The following is a 21,047-nucleotide window of genomic DNA, read 5'->3' as shown; positions in this document are numbered from 1 at the left end:
TTGAAAATAAGTTAAAACTTAAGTGGTAAATAGTCCTTTGGCCTTTTTCAAGAATTTGATTAATATTACCTTAATTTTCTGATGTACTATGAATTTCAGGTGAGAAAAATACCTCTATTCAATTGACATTGTTGAAGCAATGCCAAAAATGAGGCATATTGTACGGGAGAAAATCAGTTGAAGAATTATATCCTTAACTTCAACTGTTTTTTTCATGAGCAAAATGTGATTTCAAATTATTCAATTTAATGAAAAAATAAAACATATAACGTGCAATTTGCAACCCCCTTTCCTTTAGAATAACAATTAAACACCATAAAGTGGTCTTTGATTGATTGATTGATTCTATCCTTAATGATAATATCACTCTAATGGATACCTAAAAAGTGGAAATTGTCAAGGCTTCCAATCAATTGGCATTTGGCAAGACTAACATCAATTGGTGCAATTTGAAAAAGATATTAATGTCAATACAAGCATATGGGGACTACGAATTGCTATCAAAGGGAATTATGGTCAAAATTACGAACAAATTCAAATCAAGTTTAATTTGAGTAAATTTGAAATGAGTTTAATTTAAATAAATTTTAATATTTTTGAATTTAAATTTGAGATCAAACTTTGAAGTGTTCAACTCATTAAGTTTGTGAGTTAAAAAAATTGATATAAATAAATTAAAATGACATTATTTTGATTAATACACATAAAAATAATATTATTTTAGTATCGAATTAAGCTTAAAGGTTGGTTTAAACTGGACTCCTCTTGAACGAGTTAAGCTCGAACTTGATTTCACTCAAAACAAGATAAACTCGAGTTTAGATAAACTTGAGTTTGATTCGATTTGAATCTAACTCTAGTTAAAATTGAGTTTAAGGTTGAGTTTGTCCTTTGTTTAGTAATAGAAATTTGAAGTCCATCGAAAGGAATTCAAAACATTACGTGGAGGTTGTATTGTGTATGATTTACTCTAAGGGGGTGTTTAGTTTGGGTAATATTTGATTACTAAAATAGAAAGATTACCTTGAAGATAGATTACTTAGAAGATTACTGGGTATAAATGATTACTATGTTTGATAAAATTTGATAGGTATAAATAATTATTGTGTTTGTTTAAAGGTAATAAAAGATTACTAGTAAATTATTTTACTTATTTGTCATATAATTATTTTTAAATATTTTTATATTATTTGTCATATTAATTAAAAATAAATTTATTTTTATCTCAAAAAGTTAATAAAAATTAATATAATTATAATAAACTCAAGATTACCCCAGTAATCTTTAAATACCTAAGGTGAAAGTGATAATTAGATTACCATCTATATTACCTGCCACGTCAGTATTGGTAATAGAAGATTACTGTAATCTTTTATTACTGACAAACCAAACAAGGGAATAAAAGATAGATTACCAAGGTACTCTTAAAATCCTTCAACCAAACGCATTTTTAGAGTAATGTTATGTGTATATAAATATATAAATATATAGATATATTATTATATGAGTGAATATAATTTTACCATTAATTTAAAATCATTTACATAAAAAAAATATACACATATAATTTTATTGTTTAATCAAATAATTTTGTGATTAAGCTTTTGCCATAACTTAATTAGTTGATAATTCCATTTCTGAACACCTGGTTTTGGTGTAAAATTCAACTGCTTGTATTTAAAAAGTAAAATTAATTACCCAACTGCAAAAATTCGAAAATATTTTATAGGAAAAAGAGTTTATTTTCACCTATTGGAATAAGGAAGGTGACAGCTAAGTCTAACTGCATCAGAAGTCTCAATTTACTAAAATACTCATATCTTCTCCTTTATTAACAGGATTATCCCTTTGATTGTATTTTCCCCTACAGTCAGATTGTTATTGCGTGATATGTCACTATCACAGGCTCACAGCTGATCTGAATTTGTTTCCTTCTATAAGAATATGATAGTAGGCTCCATCATAAACTAATCTCAGCCGTCCAAAACCTGAAGTTTTAAGTAATGAGTAACTTTTTTCCTTGATTTGATCATTATTTATTTTTATCCTATGACAGGGAGGCCTCAATGGCTCACTCGTAATAATCGTTAAATGTAATCCCATTTCTCTAAAGCCGAGTCTATAAAAGCCTCAGGAGTGAAATGTGGAAGGAAGAAGTAAAAGGCGAAGCAGGAAAATGCAAGATTTATAGCCGAGAATCTTAAAATTCTCGGGAGAAAATCTGAAAGAAAGAAAACCGAAATGGCCATCAACCAGTTAGAGAACTTGGTGGAGTCGATAAAGTCGAAGGTGAGAGCATTGAAGAAGTCGAAGAAACCATACATAAAGATGGACAAAAGCTCCAGTGTGAAGGTAGAGATCCGAAGCCGAAAGGCGAAGAAACTTATCGACAAAACGCTCAAGGTTGCCGATCGTCCAGGCAAACGTAGCATCTCATAACAGCTTTTGTTATGTGTGGATAAGAAATACTAATTCGATTTTCTTTTTGTTATATAAGCCTACCGATTCTGTTTGTTTGTCTTTCAAGGTTTAGTGCGATGGAATGGAATCTGACCAAAAAAAAATTACTTCTTTATTGTTGTTTGTTGCAACACTCAGATTTATTGTTATTTTGATGAACCGGTTAATCTTGATCATTCGTTGACATAAAATATAAGGATGAAACTTTGACTATATATGGAGGCGTCCATGGAAATATTATTTTCTGTTAAATTACATCATAGTTTCTTCTGAATGGCAGTTTTTTTTTTTTTTTTTTTTAACATTTGGATAGAACCCAGATAATAAAATTCAATGGCAGTTTTGAAAGGAAGCTGTAGTGGAGGCAGTGGGGGATAATAATTAAATTGGCATAAATGAGAAGAGGCGTTTTGAAGGGCTGTAACTGAATTTTGGTTTTCATCCTTCCGATGTGCAAGCTTTGGAACAACTGAACCAAATAATAGGTTTCTGCCTTCTTCTTTGTCAACGGCAATGGGAATACTTCAAAATTAGTGTATCTTTTTATTTTTAATAAATGGGAATTGCTTCAAAGGATTGAAATGCCTATTTTAAGAAGAAGAAAGGGACTAGGAAATGCGCAAGGCTTTTTTTTATAAAAAAAAGGGAGAAACCTCACCCAAATCAGGTCATTTTTTTGGGTCAAATCAATTATACCGAGCAAATAGAACTTTGCTTTAATCAACTTTACAACCAGTGTTTAATCAAATGATGTCAGAAAGGATTCAAAACTATACTCTCTTATACATAAAATCTGATCCGTTATCGCTTAAATTATCTATGAGTAATACTATGTGTTTCCATTTTTGATACACAATTCATATATACAGTGATATATCATCAAGTAATTAGGTGATTTTAAAATATGTGTCATTATATGATAAAGAAACATCTAATCATATGATAATACCTTATCTGTGTACATAAATTATATATCAAAAATGGATGCACATAGTTTTATTGATTATCTATTGGAGCAGATGCTGCAAGTTTTACAGTGCCTTTTGAACGATTTGGGCTTACAAAGAATGTTGTTCCCAATCCATATGGGCCTGTCAGTCTACACATGAGGCCCAAATTGGTTCCAAAAAATAATAAAACATTTTATAAAATAAAAACGAATACAAGTGTACAGTTATTGTTAATCCGTCCAAGCCTGAAACCTAGAGCTGATCTCCCAATATCCTCAGTCGCATCGACGCCAGTGACCAGAATCCCAACATAAAACCATCTCTCACCACTTTACTGGTAAGTTTGTCACCTTTTTGTTTTGATAGACGCCTCACCGTTTACTGTTTTACGGTTTGCGGATCGAGTTGAGTTCTTTTGTCCCCAAAGTCTTTTTTTATTTTGGGTGCGGCTGCGGCTTTTTTCTTGTGGTTGTGGGTGATGAACGAGGTTGAATTGAATATTTTTTTTCGGAAGATACTATAATTTTCTGACCGATTTTGCTTTTATTAGTTTCTTAATTGATAATAGTTATAAATGATTGTGCTTGTGAAGCTAAATCTTTAGTTGTATAAGTCTTGCAGTTTTCATCCTTTTGAGTTCTACTTATATTAGTTGAAAGTTGAAATTTTCTTTCAACTATTCAAGTTATTCTTTTATCAAAATAGCTTGTCCTTTGTCCCAGTTGTAAAGGGTTCAGATATCTCTATGGTATGGATTCACGTGTCTATCTTTTGAACAATGTGATACCAGTTATTTGAACCCATTTTGTAAACTATATGTTCTAGCTCAATCTAAGGTAAGCAGTGTATTTAAGGTTTGAAGGATGGAAGTGATGTTGGAAAATTTGGATTAATGTCTTTGCTGTGATGGTTTTCAGTTAGTAGATTAGTCTAAGTGTAAAAGTTTGTGGTTTGCTCTCACTTACCTCTTCTGTTATAGGCCATAGGGACAGGACGACATTTTGCCTGAATATCCATTCCTGTATTTGGATGTGGTGACAATTAACTTACGTTGTACATATGTTTTGATTTTATTTTTCCCTGTGGTAGATTTCTGATGTTTTAAAACATGAATTCTATATACATTATTTCTTATCCTAAGAAACATTGTTTTGTAACATAAAGAAAATTGTTTCAATTGCTCTTGTCTTCTTCTTGAAGGGATAGATGTGTTGTTATGGTTGTTCTGGGTTGCCGGAATTGGTATGTTTGCTGTCCAGGGGAAATTCAATTCAATCAAAATGCTTTCAACTTTAGGCCTTTATGCTGATTTAGCTGTGAGCTGTGATTCTGTGAATGCTTCACTTCCTTCAGCATCCTCGCTCTTTATTTGCAGGAATTATGACTAGTGGTCAAGAACCAGTAAATGAGCAAATAGTTGCAAATATGTATGCCTCTATGAGAGGTGAACTAAATCAAATTTACTCGAAAATTACTGAACTAGAGATGGAGGCAAGCGAGCACTCATTGGTTATTAACGCTATTCAGCCACTTGACCCATCAAGGCGGTGCTATAGGATGATTGGAGGTGTGTTGGTTGAGAGAACAATCAAAGAGGTCCTTCCTGCTGTCCAGCGCAATAAAGAGGGCATAGAGGAGGTAATTACTAGGCTTAATGAGGCATTGGAGAAGAAGAAGAAAGAAATTGCCGAATTTGAAGCTAAATACAAAATCAGGATACGGAAGTCTGATGAAGATGTAAAGGATGATACTAACCGGAAGGAAGGTTCTGCTCAAGGAGTCCTTGTAGGCCCTGCAAGTTCAAATGAATGATAGGTGCTTTGTTTTTATTCTACCTTGATTTTCTTGAACTTGCTAGATAAAATTGTGTTGGATATCTGTTATGGTGTATTTACCTAATGTTAGTTAATTGTGTTTCTGGTTGATCTGGATGTAGACTGTAACAAGTATTGCTAAATTTTAATTATGTTAATCTTTTTCTGGTTCAAGAGGTATCTATGTTTCTCAGCAAGCATGCTGGTTAAGTTATCAAAGAATAACTGTTGAACTACAGCTCTAGCGCACTCAGGGATATGTTGGCTTAACTAGGATGTCTATTCGTGAGGCCTTTGCCAACAGGTGCTTTGCTAGCGGTTGCAAACTCTGAAGAGTGAGCAACATCATGCCTGAGGGCCTACATTTAATATCTCGTAAACCCCTATATATTTTTAATTGATGTTCATCTCTGGTGGTGTTTTAGGTTTTTTTTTTTTTTTTTCTTTTTTGGGTCTAACTACGACTCTGAGATTAATGTTATGATTAGAAGTTAGAACAATTTCATTTTTCAAATTTTAAGGAAATTTTTTTATATGCTTTATTTAACATTATTGATGTCCTTTGTTCTGGCTCCTATCATATTTCAGCTTACCTTTTTATTGAGCTTCAAACTCCAATATTTCTTTCTCTTTCTTTGCAAAGGTCTCGCTAATACTCTATTTTTCTCTATCCCATTTTCATCCCAGTGGACAGAAGTAAGGACCTACTGTTCTCATCTTTCTGGTGAAGTTCATAGTGTAGTTCTCATATACGCATATATTTCCACAACTATTTATACCGTTAACTAAAGATGGGAGAAAATACATAAACTAATGAAAGAAAGAAAGTAGATTTTTATGTTTCTTACTACAGTTTCATACTTCCAGAATCAGAATGTAACGAAATAATGAAAGGAAAAACATAGACAATATAATATTACAATAAAATTATGCACAATCGGAGTTTTGAATATTCAATTAAGTATTAAAATAATATTTTATTATGTGATTTCGTGATTTTAAATTAAGAATATGATTAGATACTCAAGACCATGTGCACCAAGCATTGGTGTATTAATATTCTCTACCGTGAAAGGAAATTCCGGGTAACCGCATAACTTCGACTTCTTGGATACAGCACTGCCGCCTTTGAACAATCTTCCTCAAATGCACATGCCTCTTCCTCATCAATTCTCCCCAACTTCCCTACGCCGACACTGTAGCTCCTCCCCATTCCACCCCTCTGCTTCGTCTTCTCTGCTTGCCCATACAGATTCAATTGCATGTTCTTTCTTGATGCTGCTCGTAAAAGCTCTCTGAGTTCTTCATCATGAATCGGGTTGGAAGAATTGACACTCAAATTCCTAGACAAGTGCACAACATGTGCCGTAGGACAAACTATCGCACCATCGCAATTTCCTATCCGGCCATTGCAATCCTGCATGCCCTTTACGTAGAAATCTCTAGCCTTGGAAAGAAGTTTAATGGGCGCTAAGATTATAAGCATGAACTTGCTTCTCTTGTTCGCTTTGCTTCTCATTTTTGCAGCTTATGTTGTTAAAAAGAGCTCGTTAAATGCGAAGAAATTAATAGAAATGAACAAGAAGGAAGAACTTGCTTGTTTTGAGACGAAGGGAGTAGACAGATTTATAGTAGTGTTGGATTTGTTTCTTGGAAGTAGCTTCACAATGGTTTGAATGGAACAGCATAGCAGTGTAGACTTTTTCAAAAGGAGAGAAAACAAGTGAAAACTCCAAATACAACAGATATTTAAATGAATAGGAAAATATTTAGCAGGCCAAAGTTGAACAATAATGTGGGGGAATTCATAATTTAAACAATAGATGTCAAATTACCCTTTTGAATGGGACATTGATTGCTTCTCGTCTTCAAATCATCGTGAATTTTAATTAATTTATCAGGATTAATAATTTTAATATGACAATATTAGACAAATTTTATATCAACAAAATATGAGAGATTTTAGATTTGTGTATATATTTTATATCATTTAAGAATATTAGTATGATGTTAGTTAAACAATTTATGAATTTTTTAAACTGGTAAGATATATTTTGAATTATAAAACTAAAAAACAAACTACTGTATACTTCTATTGGGTCAAGATGTTTCATTTAACATTAGATGTCAAATTAGGCTTTTGAATTTTGATTAATGATAATTCAACCATAGGATTCAGTTTTTGAAAGTAAATGTGGCGGTGTACAGAAATTAATAAAGAATATATTCCAACACCAACCAATTAGAAACCATTTTTTAATACTTTATGCAAACCATTTTGACTCCTAATGCTTACCGACAAAACACAAGTCTAAAATTAGTCAAACCCAAATGAACTCATCTCTATATATCCAGCACTTCTTTTCTTCAATTCAAAACAAGATAACAAAATAATACAGGTGCAAACATGAGCAACAAAGTTGAATTGCGAAGCAAGTTGAGGCATTGCATGGAAATACCCACAAAGATTTTACTCAAGGTTAGAGACTCTTATGTTGAGAGCATGAAGGATTGCGCTAGTAAGGTAGGTTATGGCAGCTCGGTGGGCTGCCCCGCTGCACAAGTCTCTCGGTTGCCTAGAAGTTTTAGCGTCAATTATTTAAAGCCGAGAAATGATAAAAGGTTTGAAGAACTTCTAGCGGCGGTGTCTAAAATAGTGGGGAGTGATCAGATGGAGCTGAATGTGAGGGAAGAAGAGTTGAGAGAACAGAAAATGGAGAATTATGGGACGATGAAAAGATGTTACACCAGTGTTGGACTTGGAAAGATTGGGAGAATTGATGAGGACAGGCCTTGTTATTTTGAAGAAGATAAGTTGTACACTAGAAGCAGAAGTAATGCTGCCAAGATACATTTTTAATTTCTTTTGGGAAAACTGATTTAGTGAATTTCAATGGTTTAATTCTTGGATTCATTACTCTCTATATAACAATTCTTTAAGTTGGTTCAAAAATTCTCACTAGAAATTAAGTCCAAAATATAAATTTTGGGTGTGTGAATTTTTTTTTTTCTGTCAGCATAATTACTAGAAAAAATGTTAGTCTTTTTGTATTGGACATGAAGCAAAATTGTGGAACTTGTGGAAGGATCATTGTAGGATAGTTTGTAGTTGTGTGTTAGGCAAACTATGAAATTTGTGCTCACAATGAATTTGTTGTGTGTATACATTCGCCAAATGTAAACAATCGCATTATGTGTGAACATCATAATTAGGTATTTTTTATTTAAGTACAACTAATAGTTTATTTTATCTATATTTGAATTAGTTATCTGTTATTTAGGTATATTGTTGTGATTATTTATAAATGTCATTATCTACTTTATTTTAGTTGAGTTGATAGATCTAAATATTTTTTATTTTGAATACTAATTCTTATTATTTATGGTAAGGTTTATTTTTATATGATTGTAACTTTGTTATACAATTTCTCTCTTTCTTTGTTCAAGAAAATGATTAATCGTTTAATAAAACACTTATTTTAAACTAAATTTTTGATCATTTCATTAAAGGTAACTCAATTTATTTGTATGTTCTTTATACCAATTAAAAATATACTTTTAAAAAGATTAAAATATTTGAAATGACTTGTGAAATGAATCATTCTAGTGAGAAATGAACAACTAAGGATGCTTCTAAAACAAACTTTAGAACAACCTTGGTCTAGTCTACAACCTCTAGAACAATCGTACCGATCTTGTGGAACCCTTATTCCACTGTGCCTGCACCATGGAGACTGCAAGACATCTTGTCATTTTCTAATATCCTTTTGTTAGTACAAATTGTTGTGTATCAAGAAGCTGGGGGCAAAGAGAGGAGAGAGACAATTTGGGGAGCCCAGAATGATTCCATACATATGGGCAGCCAAATCGCCACGCAAAGAAAATGCGTTGCTCATTAAATTACTGGTGGCTCTACCATTCAAACCTAGGGTTGGATTCGAGCCGAGCCGAGCTTGGCTCACAGCCAGCTCGGGCTTGAATTCCATACATATGGGCAGCCAAATCGCCACGCAAAGAAGATGCGTTGCTCATTAAATTACTGGTGGCTCTACCATTCAAACCTAGGGCTGGATTTGAGCCAAGCCGAGCCGAGCTCGGCTCGGTTCATATATGGACGGCTAGAGTTCGGCTCGAGCTCGACTCGGCTCGGCTCGAGTTTGACTCGTTTTTGGTTCTGTTCGGCTTGACTCGTTTTTCATTATCAAAACGACATCGTTTTTAATATATATTGATCAAAACAACGTCGTTTTGTATAAAAAATTTAAAAAAAAAAATCTACCAAGCTAACCCGAGCCAGTTCGAGCTCAACGAGTCGATCCAAGTCTGGCTCATTTTGGGCTCGACCGAGCCGAGCTCGAGCTCCAGCTCGACCCGACTCGGCTCGAGTCCAGCCCTATTCAAACCTACAAAATTTACCTATACTAGTTTATTAAATGTGGAAAATCATTTTCACAAGTACAACTTCATGACAACACTATTCTCCTTGTAGTCCATTCTCAATAAATCTACAAAGTATTTTTGCTATTCCTCAAGGCAAGCATGCAGGGGAGAAGTGGTACTGAAGGCAGAATATGGTAAATGGCACATTTGTTTTGATGTTGGTTGTTTTTTTTAGGCCAAACGACTATGTCCCACCCAAGGTTTGATGTTTTCTCAAGTTTCCACCCTTTAACTATGGAAATACCAAACACCCACCCATGACCGGTTAGATTTAACAAAACTCTAACGGTGGTAAGGGTAAAATAATCATTTTCGCTATAATATTAAAAAAAAACTAAAATAGAATCTAATTTTACCCCCCTAAACTTTAAAAACTAAAATTTTCCCCCAGCCTAAGTTTTAAAAAATGGCAGTTTCACCCTAGGGTTTGGTTTTGAAATCTCTGACGGCCGTTCCGGCTCCATTGCTGACGGCCTCTCCCTCCCGAAGTAGCCTCTCCTTCAAGCGAATGTTTTCCTCCCATTTGGAGGCTCGATCGGCTTCGTCTAGGAAGACGAAGAACTTCGTCTTCCCCGACGAAGTTCTTTGTCTCCCAAGGCGAAGACGAAGCCGATCGAGCCTCCAAATGGGAGGAAAGCATAAGCCGGAAGGAGAGGCAACTTCGGGACAGAGAGGCCATCGGCAATGGAGCCGGAACGGTCACCGGAGATTTCAAAACCAAACCCTAGGGTGAAACTGTCATTTTTTAAAACTTAGGCTGAGGGAAAATTTTAGTTTTTAAAGTTTAGGGGGGCAAAAAGAGATAAAATTTTTAGGCGTTAGGGTTTTGTTAAATCTAACCGGTCATGGGTGGGTGTTTGGTGTTTCCATAGTTAAAGGGGGAACATTTGAGAAAACATCAAACCTTGGGTGGGAAATAGTTGTTTGGCCAAAAAAAAAAAGCAGAAATAAAATTAATTTAAGCCACATATGATTGCTGAAATTTTTAAGAGTCATGTTATGTATTAGACCGAAAAGCCAATCTGTCATTCTTCGCTCCTCTCATTACATCAGCTTCTGCAGCTGCTTTGAAACGCCTCTTGCAAATATGCTGCTTTCATTTAAATCTTCACTGAATTCGATCACTCACCTAAAATGTCTAAACTTGCGCTTGCTTCTTCTGCTTATTCTATCAGCAACTACCGCATTCGCCGGCCAAATCGTCAAGTATCTTCCAGGATACGATGGTGAACTCCCATTCAAACTCGAAACTGGGTAAAATTCCTTGCTTTGTTTTGTATATGGTATAAACTTAGAAAATTAGTGAGTTAAATATGATGTATATGTTTATGTTCGTGGACAGATACATAAGCGTTGATGAGTCGGAGCTATTCTACTACTTCATTGAGTCGCAAGGCAATCCCGATGAAGATCCTCTTTTCCTTTGGCTGACTGGTGGCCCTGGCTGTTCTTCATTCCATGGATTAATCTACCAAATCGGTACTTCATTCTTGTCTCATTGTTAACAGAGTTTGTACCACCAAATGGTTTTGATCAATGATCTTGCTCATAGATAGGGTTGGATTCGAGTCGAACCGAACCGAGCTCGAGCTCGGCTCAATTCATATATAGGCTGGCTCGAGTTCAAGCTCGTGAAAGTCAAACTCGAACTCGATTCGAATTCGATTCATTTTTCGTTATTAAAACGACGTCGTTTTAATTTATATTGATCAAAACGACGACGTTTTGTATCAAAATTTTTAATTAAAAAATCTGGTAAGCAGCTCAAGCTCGATTGAGCTCGGCTAAGGCTGGCTCAATTCAGACTTGTCTGAATCGAGCTCAAACTGACTCGATTTGAATCTTACCCTACTCATAAATCATTAATAATGTTAGGTGTCATCGGGTGTCTCTCACCCCAAATTCATGGTTGATTCACACTTTAGTACACTAACACTCATCAGCCTGATCAACCACAATATAGGATAACCCAACAACCTTTCTCCTCAAACATGAGCAACAGTTTACTTATAACTAGCTGTCCAATAGAAGCAACAGGTTAGTAGTTAAACCTTCATGTCAACAGATCACCCAGTGAACTCTTGTATAAGGTTGTTGCAACTGGGTTTTAATGCCAGAGTTAGGTCCTATTAAATCTCTCTAAACCCCAAAACTAATTCAAGATATTAGACTTTCCTTTAACACTTTATACACTATCACTCAGCCTCTTTCTGAACTAATATGGATTGTCATTATTTTTGTCTCTAAAAATTATTAATTATTCAGTGTGTGATTGAAGAGTGTAGAGACAATAGCGTCATTAGTCAAGACTGTTAGGTAGCACTGTCGCAGGTTTTATCTTTGGGAAATTATATTAAATACCCATTTTACCCTTTAATTAAGCAAAAGTATCCATTTGACCAATTCTTAAGAAAAAATGCCCAATTTTCTTATTTCTAAGTAAAAATGCCTTAAATTTTTTTAAAATACCAAAATTACCCTTCACTACATCTATATAAAACCTCTCACTTTCACTCTCATTACATACACTTCTCATATCACTTAAACACTCACTCTCACTCTTATTTTTATTTAATATCAATTACTACGAGTTCGTTCGGAAGAAAAAAATTCATATTTCTAAATTCAAGTAAAAAAAATCAATTCATGAAAAAAAATATTTATATGAATCTTAATTCAAAACTTAATTTTATTTATTAAATATAGTTTGTATGTCATATAAAGGGGGTATTGGATATTTGATAATAATTTAGGGACGAGAAAACCGAAAAATCAATATGAAATTTTGTAATTACATCATAAAATATGTCTAGAAAAACACAAAACTAAAGAGACAGATGTTAAATTTGAAAACTACATATCAAAAAAGTCTAGCCAGGTCACAAACAAACTCAAAATCATAAAAACCGAAAATCTTAAATTTGGTAAAATAAAAAAACTATATAATACATATTGAAACAGTTTTATTTGAGGCCTTCAAATTGGGTGCAACTAGCAAAGTTAGTTGACAATATAGAACTCGAAACGAGCTTCTTATTGATATATTACATACCCCATAACTCCTCCCGGATCAAAAGTTATGGTCGTTCAAAGTCTATCTCCTATAAACCCTATAGTTTTAAAAAAGTCAATTTCCACCCAACCCACGGTATTCACGGACTACCCCACAGTTCAGTGTAAAATTTTCCACTGACCCCCATGGATCTCCCCCTCTTCCCCCTCCCTCTAAAATTTTGAAAACGTTAAATTTCCCCCCACCCCACGGGTGCCTGTGAGAGAATATGTAGTATCAGCATATCTAACCCATTTTCCAACCAAAAATCGTCATTTCAGTCTCTAATTTCAACACAAATCAAATCTACACATCCAATAACATAAAACCCCTCAAGAAATTCAAACAAAACAATCAAGAATCAAAACATTTTATGCATTGTTCATAATCGAAACCCTAAACATTCAAACCTCAAAATCTCTCTCAAATCTCAATAATCCTAACAATAAATTGATTCAAACAAGAAGTGGAATGATGTACTATCCTTATTTGTCATTTTTGGTTGCCATAAAATACGAAAAATCGACGGAAAAGACGAAAACTCGTTGGGCCCGTGGTAGACCCATGGGAGATCCAAATTTTCTCTGAATTTGAACAGTAAATCCATGGAAAATGTGGGGTTTATATATAAGGGCAGTTTGGTCATTTCTCAAATTGAAGACATTTTTGCTTAATCCTTAGAATTTTGGGTAATTTTTTTAACACCCTTTAGTTTTGGCCATTTGTTATCATTTCCCTTTATTTTTAAACCACTCTTTGGTTTTTCATATTTTGTATATCAAGGGAAAACATCTTTCACTTATTGAAGTTATTTTTTATATGGATGCAATCAGTAATACTAACGAGAAACAATAAATTTATGTATAAATTTTTTCAAGTATATAATTAAGTATACAGATAATTTTTATATGTTATCTAATAAAAATGAGAAATAATTGTTATTATGTAGAAGTAAAAGATAAAAGTTAAAATATTATTGAGTAAATCACAAAACTTTAAGACTAACTTCCTACTTTCTTTTGATAAGTGAACTATAACCCGTATTTTTAGTTATTCTATATATAAATGATATATTTAATCATTATTTGTTGTTTGTAATAGTATATTTAGGTGCTTACTATGAAATGACTAAACAATTTTGCAGGTAGAGATAGAATTGGATTAATTAATTAGGTTCATTTAATAACAACTTTATTATACTTTATAATATAAGTCAGTATCTTTTCACTTACAAGTATCTACTTACAATTTAATATTTAATTCAAGTTAGTGCTTAATGTATCTCCGTTCTGTGCAGGACCATTGGAGTTTGATATTGAAACCTACAAAGGGGGCTTACCGAGAATCAAGTACTACCCCTATGCATGGACAAAGGTTGAAAATTAATACATCAAAACACAATCTAGTTTTAATTAGAGTAAATCACTATTTTTCACACAAGGTTTGAAAATAGATCATATCTTTTTATTATGATTTCAATTGTTAAATTTGGTCAGTGTGACAATGATCGCTTTCAAAAGATACTATGATAATCTTATAAAAGATAAACAATTACTAGTTATATGACTCTTTACTTTTTTTTTACATTGTATTAAAGTTTTTTCCTTTTTTTAAAAAGTTAGATTTTAGGTAAAAATTGATACTAGAATTTTTGATTAGATGGTAACTTTCTCTGTGTGATCCAACATGTATTGTTTTCCTTTTTTGTTTTTTATTTTTTCAAAATTTGGGAAGGTAAAATAATGGTTAATGCCATTCTATCATTAGTTTTTTCTACCAAGGTTGGATTTTGGGTGGGTGTATGCAGCTTGGGAATTTGTGGATGACACAATGGTTCTTCTAAACCTTGAGTGGGCCAATGTGATTTGCTCTTTTAATTTGATCTCTCTTGTATAGACGTTTGATTTCCTTAACAAAATTACTATTTTCGGTCGAAAATTCTCCAGACAGCCAGCATCATATTCTTAGATGCACCAGTTGGCACTGGTTTCTCTTACTCCACAAAGGCAGACGCCTGGTCTTCCTCTGACTCTGAATCCGCTAAGCAATCCTATGAGTTCCTTAGAAAGGTGGGTAAATTAAACTCAAACCTACCACAGAATTTACAAAAGACAAAAGTGCTTTTGACTCTGGAGTAAATATTTTTTAGTACGTAGATAGTTTGATCAAGCAGGCTCCGAGAAAAATTTTACAATTCAAAACAGTGGTAATTAATTGATATAATTGAGTTTCAATATTATTTACTTGCAGTGGTTAATTGAGAACCCAAAATACTTGGCTGTTGAACTATTCATTAGTGGTGATTCTTATTCAGGCATGATTGTTCCCCAGATCACCAAACTGGTTGTAGAGGGTAAGTTAATATATTTTTTTCATTCATATTCATCATTAATTATTAATGAAAAGCTCAAAAATCAAAATTAAAAATATATTCTGCCTTGCAGGAAATGAAGCCGGCACCCAACCAAAAATGAATCTGATAGTAAGCGATCTGTATATATGACTTCAGCTTCTCTAATTCATGACTCAACTAATTCATTTTCCTGATAGCACACAGTATAATGTCATGTATTAATTTTATAACAGGGGTATTTGATTGGGAGCCCACGAACGGATTCAGTGATTGATGAGAATTCAAAAATTGTATTTTCTCATCGCATGGCACTTATATCAGATGAACTCTATGAGGTGCTTTTATTATTATTTGCATTTTCATCTTTTTTTTTTTTTTTCTAAATAGTTAAGTTTCCTTAAGACTATGGATAGCTGATTCTAGATTCTGGAAATTTTCAGGACCTAAAAGTATATTGCCATGAGAACTATGTGAATATAGATCCTTCGAATACAAGATGTGTAGCTGCTTATGAAATTTACGAAAAAGTAACATGCTCAGCAGTTTCAGTTCCTGTTAAAAACAATTGATTTTCTTCAAGCTTCCTAGAAATGACTGGATTGATTTTGTTTTCTTTTCCTTTCAATAATTGCAGTGCGTTAAAGATTTGTATCGCAGTGACATTTTGGAACCGAAATGTACTTTTGCGTCGCCAAATGTGGACCAAGAAGAAATGCCTCGCCGGGCTTTACAAGAAAATCCTGCAAATTTCATCCTTTCACCACCAAAAATTCCTGACTTCTGGTGCCGGGTAATCAAAAAATTTCCTCATCAATCTGTTATTGTCACTTCTTTGAATTGTTTTGCAATTAAAAATTTAATTTCATTTTTTTTGGCATCATCTTTGGATCTTATGAATTGGATTTTTATTTCTGCTTGTCCAGAATTTTAACTATGCACTCTCCTACATGTGGGCTAATAATGACCAAGTGCAAGATGCTTTACACGTTCGGAAGGTTTGTGATAACCAAGTAACTTTCATATATATGTTATATATAAATGTAATGATCTAAGAGTTTAATATAAATATCTCACTGAATTAATGGCAACAGGGGCTTGTATCAGATTGGAAGAGATGCAATAAGAGTTTATCATACACGAAGGATGTCTTGAGTGTGGTTGATGTTCATCGATATCTCAGTACAAAAGGCTTACAAGTTCTGGTTGAGTGGTAAAAAAAACAATATAGCTTAGGACCCCCAAAGTCTACAATTCTTTAGAATCTTTGCTACCAGTTTTAACGGAACTCAAACAAAAAAACTGCTAGAAAATGAAACAACATAAAAATTCTATACTTGTAGGTATTGACAATAGATTTTGTGGTGTTATAGCGGAGATCGAGACCTTGTGGTTCCCTTCGTGGGCACAGAGAAGTGGATAAAGTTACTAAACTTAACAGTGGTAAATGACTGGCGGCCATGGTTCGTTGATGGTCAGGTGGCTGGGTGAGCACTCTACCCCTGTCAATTCGCCAAGTTCTATGCTTATATATAAATGTGGTACTTTGTTTGAATATGCAGATACACTATAAAGTACTCAGAGCATGGATATCGGTTGACATACGCAACTCTGAAGGCAAGTAAACAGTTTAAATAAATGGGTATATATTTATATATTTTTTTATTTTTAATTTAAAATAATTTAATTATATAATAACATATATCAATGTGTATTAATTTACATACTCAAAGTAGATACGTATAGTTTTTATTGTTTTCAGAGTATTCTCCTATCACAAATCTAACTGAAGTTTACTCAAATTTGATTATATAGGGCGCAGGTCATCCGGCTCCAGAGTACAAACGAAGAATATGTTATGAAATGTTTGATAGGTGGATCCACTGGTATCCTCTCTAGTGCTGATTGGTAAATTGGACTTCAATAATTCTATATAAGCACTATTACCACTGTGCCTAAGCTGCTTAAAAATTCATGAGAGGAGAATGATTTACTTCTAATTCTATATAAGCACTATTTATGATTGTAAGAATAATTGATTATGTGATAATCAATTCTTTAGTGTAATCTATGATTATGTGTGATATCTATCTATTACCACTGTACTTAAAATTTTAAACTAAATTCAAAATGCGCAGTATTTATTTAATATTTTAAACTAGATTTTAATAAATTATCATACTATAAAAGTACACTTTTTCTTTTGAAATCTAATTTATTGTTTTATTTTATTTTATATTTGTATATAATAATATCTAATACACATCAATTATAAAAAATAATAATAATAAATTAAAAGAAATAATATTTATTAATTGAGAAAACACAATAACTATAAGAATTTTTAATTATTATTAAAGAACATAATCGAAAAAGAAAAAAAATCATTAAATCCCATAATATTTCAAGATAAGTTACCTCGGCAATACTCTGGATTATTGGTCAAATAATTCAAAAAGTTAATTATACTATATAGTTTATGTTATTTTCATAGTCTTTACCAAACATACAACAATTGCTTATTTAATCTAATAGTCCAGTAATTTGGAATAAATAATTCAGGCCATATTGTGTTAGCCATTTTTGTTAATTATCCCTTGATCTGCATGTATTAATGTAATTTGATGGAACAATGTGATATTTATATGTGTAGGTGTGATTAGCAAATAATAGTTCCTTTATAATTTTTCTTGATATATAAAATAAATAAATAAAGTTTTTCACTAAGTTCAACAAAAAATCAATAGAATTTTTCTTTTTTGTATAACGAAAAACCCTACTTAAATCATATTATCTTTTTAAAGTTAAATTAATCATTGAATCAAATAAATTAAAAATTTTATATCATTTCTTCCAATGTTATATGGTCAACGTTCTCATAGTAAAAAATTCAGTCTAATTTTTTAATTTTTTTTGGAAGTTGACTGAGAGGAATTACAAGGGGAAGTATATTGATCCAGATGCAAACAACACACTGTGCATTAAGATCTTCTATAAGTCGAGGAGGTAAAGTGAAATATGTCCAATACTGTTTTAATTTCTAAACATAGAGAGAGAATTTTTTAGCGTTACAGCCATAAAAATTAATTTTTTTGTTTAGTGCTTAGATAAAGTGACTTTGGGACAAATACTGGAACCTGAGTGTCTTGTTTTATCCCCAAAACCAAAGACATTAAAGTGGGAATCAAGCGTTCCCATCGAGGATTTTGAATATTTTCCATCCTTGCATCAAGCTCCTCCTGAACCATGGTGTCGGGTAAATCTCTTGCTTCCACTTAATCTTTTAATTAAAACAAGTTTATGTACATTATTTCTAACTACCTTTATCCTTATGTATAGGCTAATGATAAAATTATCCAAAAGGCTCTTCACATACGAGAGGTATAAAAATTCAAGTAATTCTTATACAATAAAATTATATATACTCATTTTAATTATACAAATATGTATATATTTACATATATTATCATATGATTGAGTGATTTTAAATTAAAGATAAAATAACACCTAATTATATGATAACACATATAAGTATTATATACACAATTTATATCCAAAATAGATACAAATAGTATTACTTATTCTTTCATATATATATATATATATATATATATATATAAAGTATAAACCCAACATTAAAAATTATAATCACTAAAGGGGCGTTTGGTTGGGAGATTTTAAGTTTACCTTGGTAATTTATCTTTTATTCCCTTGTTTGGTTTGTCAGTAATAAAAGATTACAGTAATCTTCTATTACCAATGCTGACGTGACATGTAATATAGGTGGTAATCTGATTACCACCTTTACCTTAGGTATTTAAAGATTACTGAGGTAATCTTGAGTTTATTATAATTATATTATTATTTATTAATTTTTTTAGATAAAAATAAATTTATTTTTAATTAATATAACAAATAATATAAAAAATATATAAAAATAATTATATTTAAGGGCATTTAAGTAAAATAATTTACTAGTAATATTTTATTATCTTTAACTAAACACAATAATTATTTATACCTATCAAATTTTATCAAACATAGTAATCATTTATACCTAGTAATCTTTTAAGTAATCTATCTTCAAGGTAATTTTTCTATTTTGGTAATAAAACATTATCCAAACCAAACGCCCCCTAAGGGAGTATAGAGAAATAGGTAAGATGTAATCAATCTTTAATTTACTTAAAAGATGTCATATCTATTATAGATTCTCATCGATACCTTATCGAAAAAGGGTAAAGGACTCTCATTTATAAGTAAAATAATATACAATTTTAAATTTGTTAGTGATTTTATTATTAATATCTCATCACGCTAAGTATTAATTTAGTTTCTCCAAGCACATGCAATGGTGACCACGACATGTTAATACCATATATGGATACACAGGCGTGGATAAAATCTTTGAATTTGACGATTCAATATGATTGGCAACCATGGTTTGTGGATGGTTAAGTTGCCGGGTCAGTTATTTTCTATACCAATAAAATTATGTGTATATATTTTAAATAGATAAAATAAATATATAGATAATATATTTAATGTGATTGAGTGATTTTAAATTAAAGAGAATATAACAATCAATCATATGATGATATATTATCTATATATATATTTTATGTACTTATAAGTGCATATATATAATATTACTTGTGTAAATAATAAAACTATGAAAATCTACTTTAAGTACACAAATTGATACACATTTAATATGCATAATCAAATAATTGAGTGATTTTGAATTAATGATAAAATAATACTAAATTATATAATGACATACACAAATTTATATAAATTTGTATATTTAAAATAGATACTCATAATAATATTGTTCCCGTATATCTTTATAAATCTATTTTTTTTTGGTTTTTTAGGTACCCAAGACAGTCCTACAAAATTCCATCCAGTTTCACATTCACGACTGTGAAGGCAAGCATAATCTAGAGGACAATCTGATATTTATTTATAATTATAACTTTATTAATCAATTTTATTTGAATTATAATTAAATTTTACGTTTGACAGGGAGGGTGTCACACAGCTCCAGAGTTTAAGCCTAAGGAATGTTTGGCTATGATTAGTAGATGGTTGGGGTACTTTCCCCTCTTGTTATCAACATTGATAGGAGTTTTATTCTAAATTAATTAAATAATTCGACCCTATCATGGTGACAGATTATCCTTGGAAGACTTTTGAAAAATAAAAAAATCTTATTCATTGCTACCTTTTTTTTCCTTTTAGTTTTATATTTTTTTTCTTTTACCAATAATATTGCGTTACTTGAGTTTGAAAATTAGTTCTTGAGTTAAATGATGATGTTAATTTTATTGTGGAATAAATATGAATCATGTTGCGTTCAGGTGGCTTCAATGTCGAGGCTTTAATTTTTTCAGTTCTAAATTTCAACCAGGAGAATCATGCTTTTAAATCAAAGATACTACTGCCTAATTTATTGTACGCAATAATCTTTTTAATAAAAATTAATTATTGAAGTTAGAAGAGGGAGTTTTGAATTATTATAAATATTAAATCTTTTCTTTTCTTTAATTTTTCAATTTTTGTTCATATTTATTATTGTATTATAATATTAAAATTGTGCTTAAATTTTTTATAAGTTCTTGTTCACCCTCATCTAGAATCTCATTAATTATTAAGGGGTCTTTTAGATTTAGCAATCATTGAAATTTCTAAATTAGGGTGGTTGATGAAAGGGTAAGCATTTAAACTCATATTCATCCCAACAATTAAATAATACTGTAAGAACAAAGAGCTTTGATTGAGAATACAAAGATGTTAAAGTCAAGTTAGAGTTTGGATTCATATTTGATTGGGGTATGGGTAATTGAGATTGGTTGTGGTGGTGATGACGGGTAGATTGAAGTATGTAGACTTACAATATGAGACAATAGAGGAAGATAAATGTGCAATATTTTGGGATAGTAGGGGAAAAAAATATTATTATTAAATTTAGGTCGTTG

The 21,047-nt window shown here is 31.8% G+C and overlaps 4 protein-coding genes and 1 long non-coding RNA gene across 6 annotated transcripts; 4 read left to right on the top strand and 1 right to left on the bottom strand.

Moving 5' to 3' along the window:
• The first annotated feature begins 2,138 nt into the window (after positions 1 to 2,138).
• LOC123213379 lies at positions 2,139 to 2,575 on the top strand. Its single transcript, XM_044632808.1, has one exon. It carries the CDS (start codon positions 2,242 to 2,244, stop codon positions 2,437 to 2,439), a length of 198 nt encoding a protein of 65 aa, XP_044488743.1. The 5' UTR covers positions 2,139 to 2,241; the 3' UTR covers positions 2,440 to 2,575.
• A 1,029-nt stretch (positions 2,576 to 3,604) lies between these two features.
• On the top strand, positions 3,605 to 5,398 carry LOC123212785 (probable prefoldin subunit 2). The gene is made up of 2 exons (XM_044631976.1): positions 3,605 to 3,747; positions 4,786 to 5,398. Exon 2 carries the CDS (start codon positions 4,791 to 4,793, stop codon positions 5,220 to 5,222), a length of 432 nt encoding a protein of 143 aa, XP_044487911.1. The 5' UTR covers positions 3,605 to 3,747; positions 4,786 to 4,790; the 3' UTR covers positions 5,223 to 5,398.
• Positions 5,399 to 5,977: 579 nt separating this feature from the next.
• LOC123212783 lies at positions 5,978 to 6,900 on the bottom strand. The gene has a single exon (XM_044631975.1). The coding sequence runs from the start codon at positions 6,741 to 6,743 to the stop codon at positions 6,288 to 6,290; it is 456 nt and encodes a 151-aa protein (XP_044487910.1). The 5' UTR covers positions 6,744 to 6,900; the 3' UTR covers positions 5,978 to 6,287.
• A 3,747-nt stretch (positions 6,901 to 10,647) lies between these two features.
• LOC123213728 (serine carboxypeptidase-like 18) lies at positions 10,648 to 17,150 on the top strand. Of its 2 annotated transcripts, XM_044633222.1 has the most exons (14): positions 10,649 to 10,918; positions 11,007 to 11,143; positions 14,014 to 14,090; positions 14,663 to 14,785; positions 14,967 to 15,069; positions 15,161 to 15,198; positions 15,303 to 15,404; positions 15,510 to 15,596; positions 15,704 to 15,859; positions 15,993 to 16,064; positions 16,161 to 16,279; positions 16,440 to 16,553; positions 16,629 to 16,683; positions 16,882 to 17,150. In XM_044633222.1, the coding sequence occupies exons 1-14, from the start codon at positions 10,659 to 10,661 to the stop codon at positions 16,963 to 16,965; spliced, it is 1,527 nt and encodes a 508-aa protein (XP_044489157.1). In that variant the 5' UTR covers positions 10,649 to 10,658; the 3' UTR covers positions 16,966 to 17,150. The 2 variants fall into 2 exon arrangements, with proteins under 2 accessions (XP_044489158.1, XP_044489157.1); XM_044633223.1 differs by lacking the exon at positions 15,510 to 15,596 and having other exon boundaries at positions 10,648 to 10,918.
• Positions 17,151 to 17,931: 781 nt separating this feature from the next.
• Positions 17,932 to 20,021, top strand: LOC123213737. The gene is made up of 3 exons (XR_006501733.1): positions 17,932 to 18,072; positions 18,167 to 18,322; positions 19,944 to 20,021. It is a non-coding gene; the product is annotated as an uncharacterized LOC123213737 (long non-coding RNA).
• Positions 20,022 to 21,047: the final 1,026 nt, after the last annotated feature.

Source organism: Mangifera indica, chromosome 4, assembly GCF_011075055.1.
Source record: "Mangifera indica cultivar Alphonso chromosome 4, CATAS_Mindica_2.1, whole genome shotgun sequence".
Lineage (NCBI taxonomy): Eukaryota > Viridiplantae > Streptophyta > Magnoliopsida > Sapindales > Anacardiaceae > Mangifera > Mangifera indica.
Note: the sequence above shows the minus strand (reverse complement) of the source record. Positions and strands in the feature narration are given on the sequence as shown.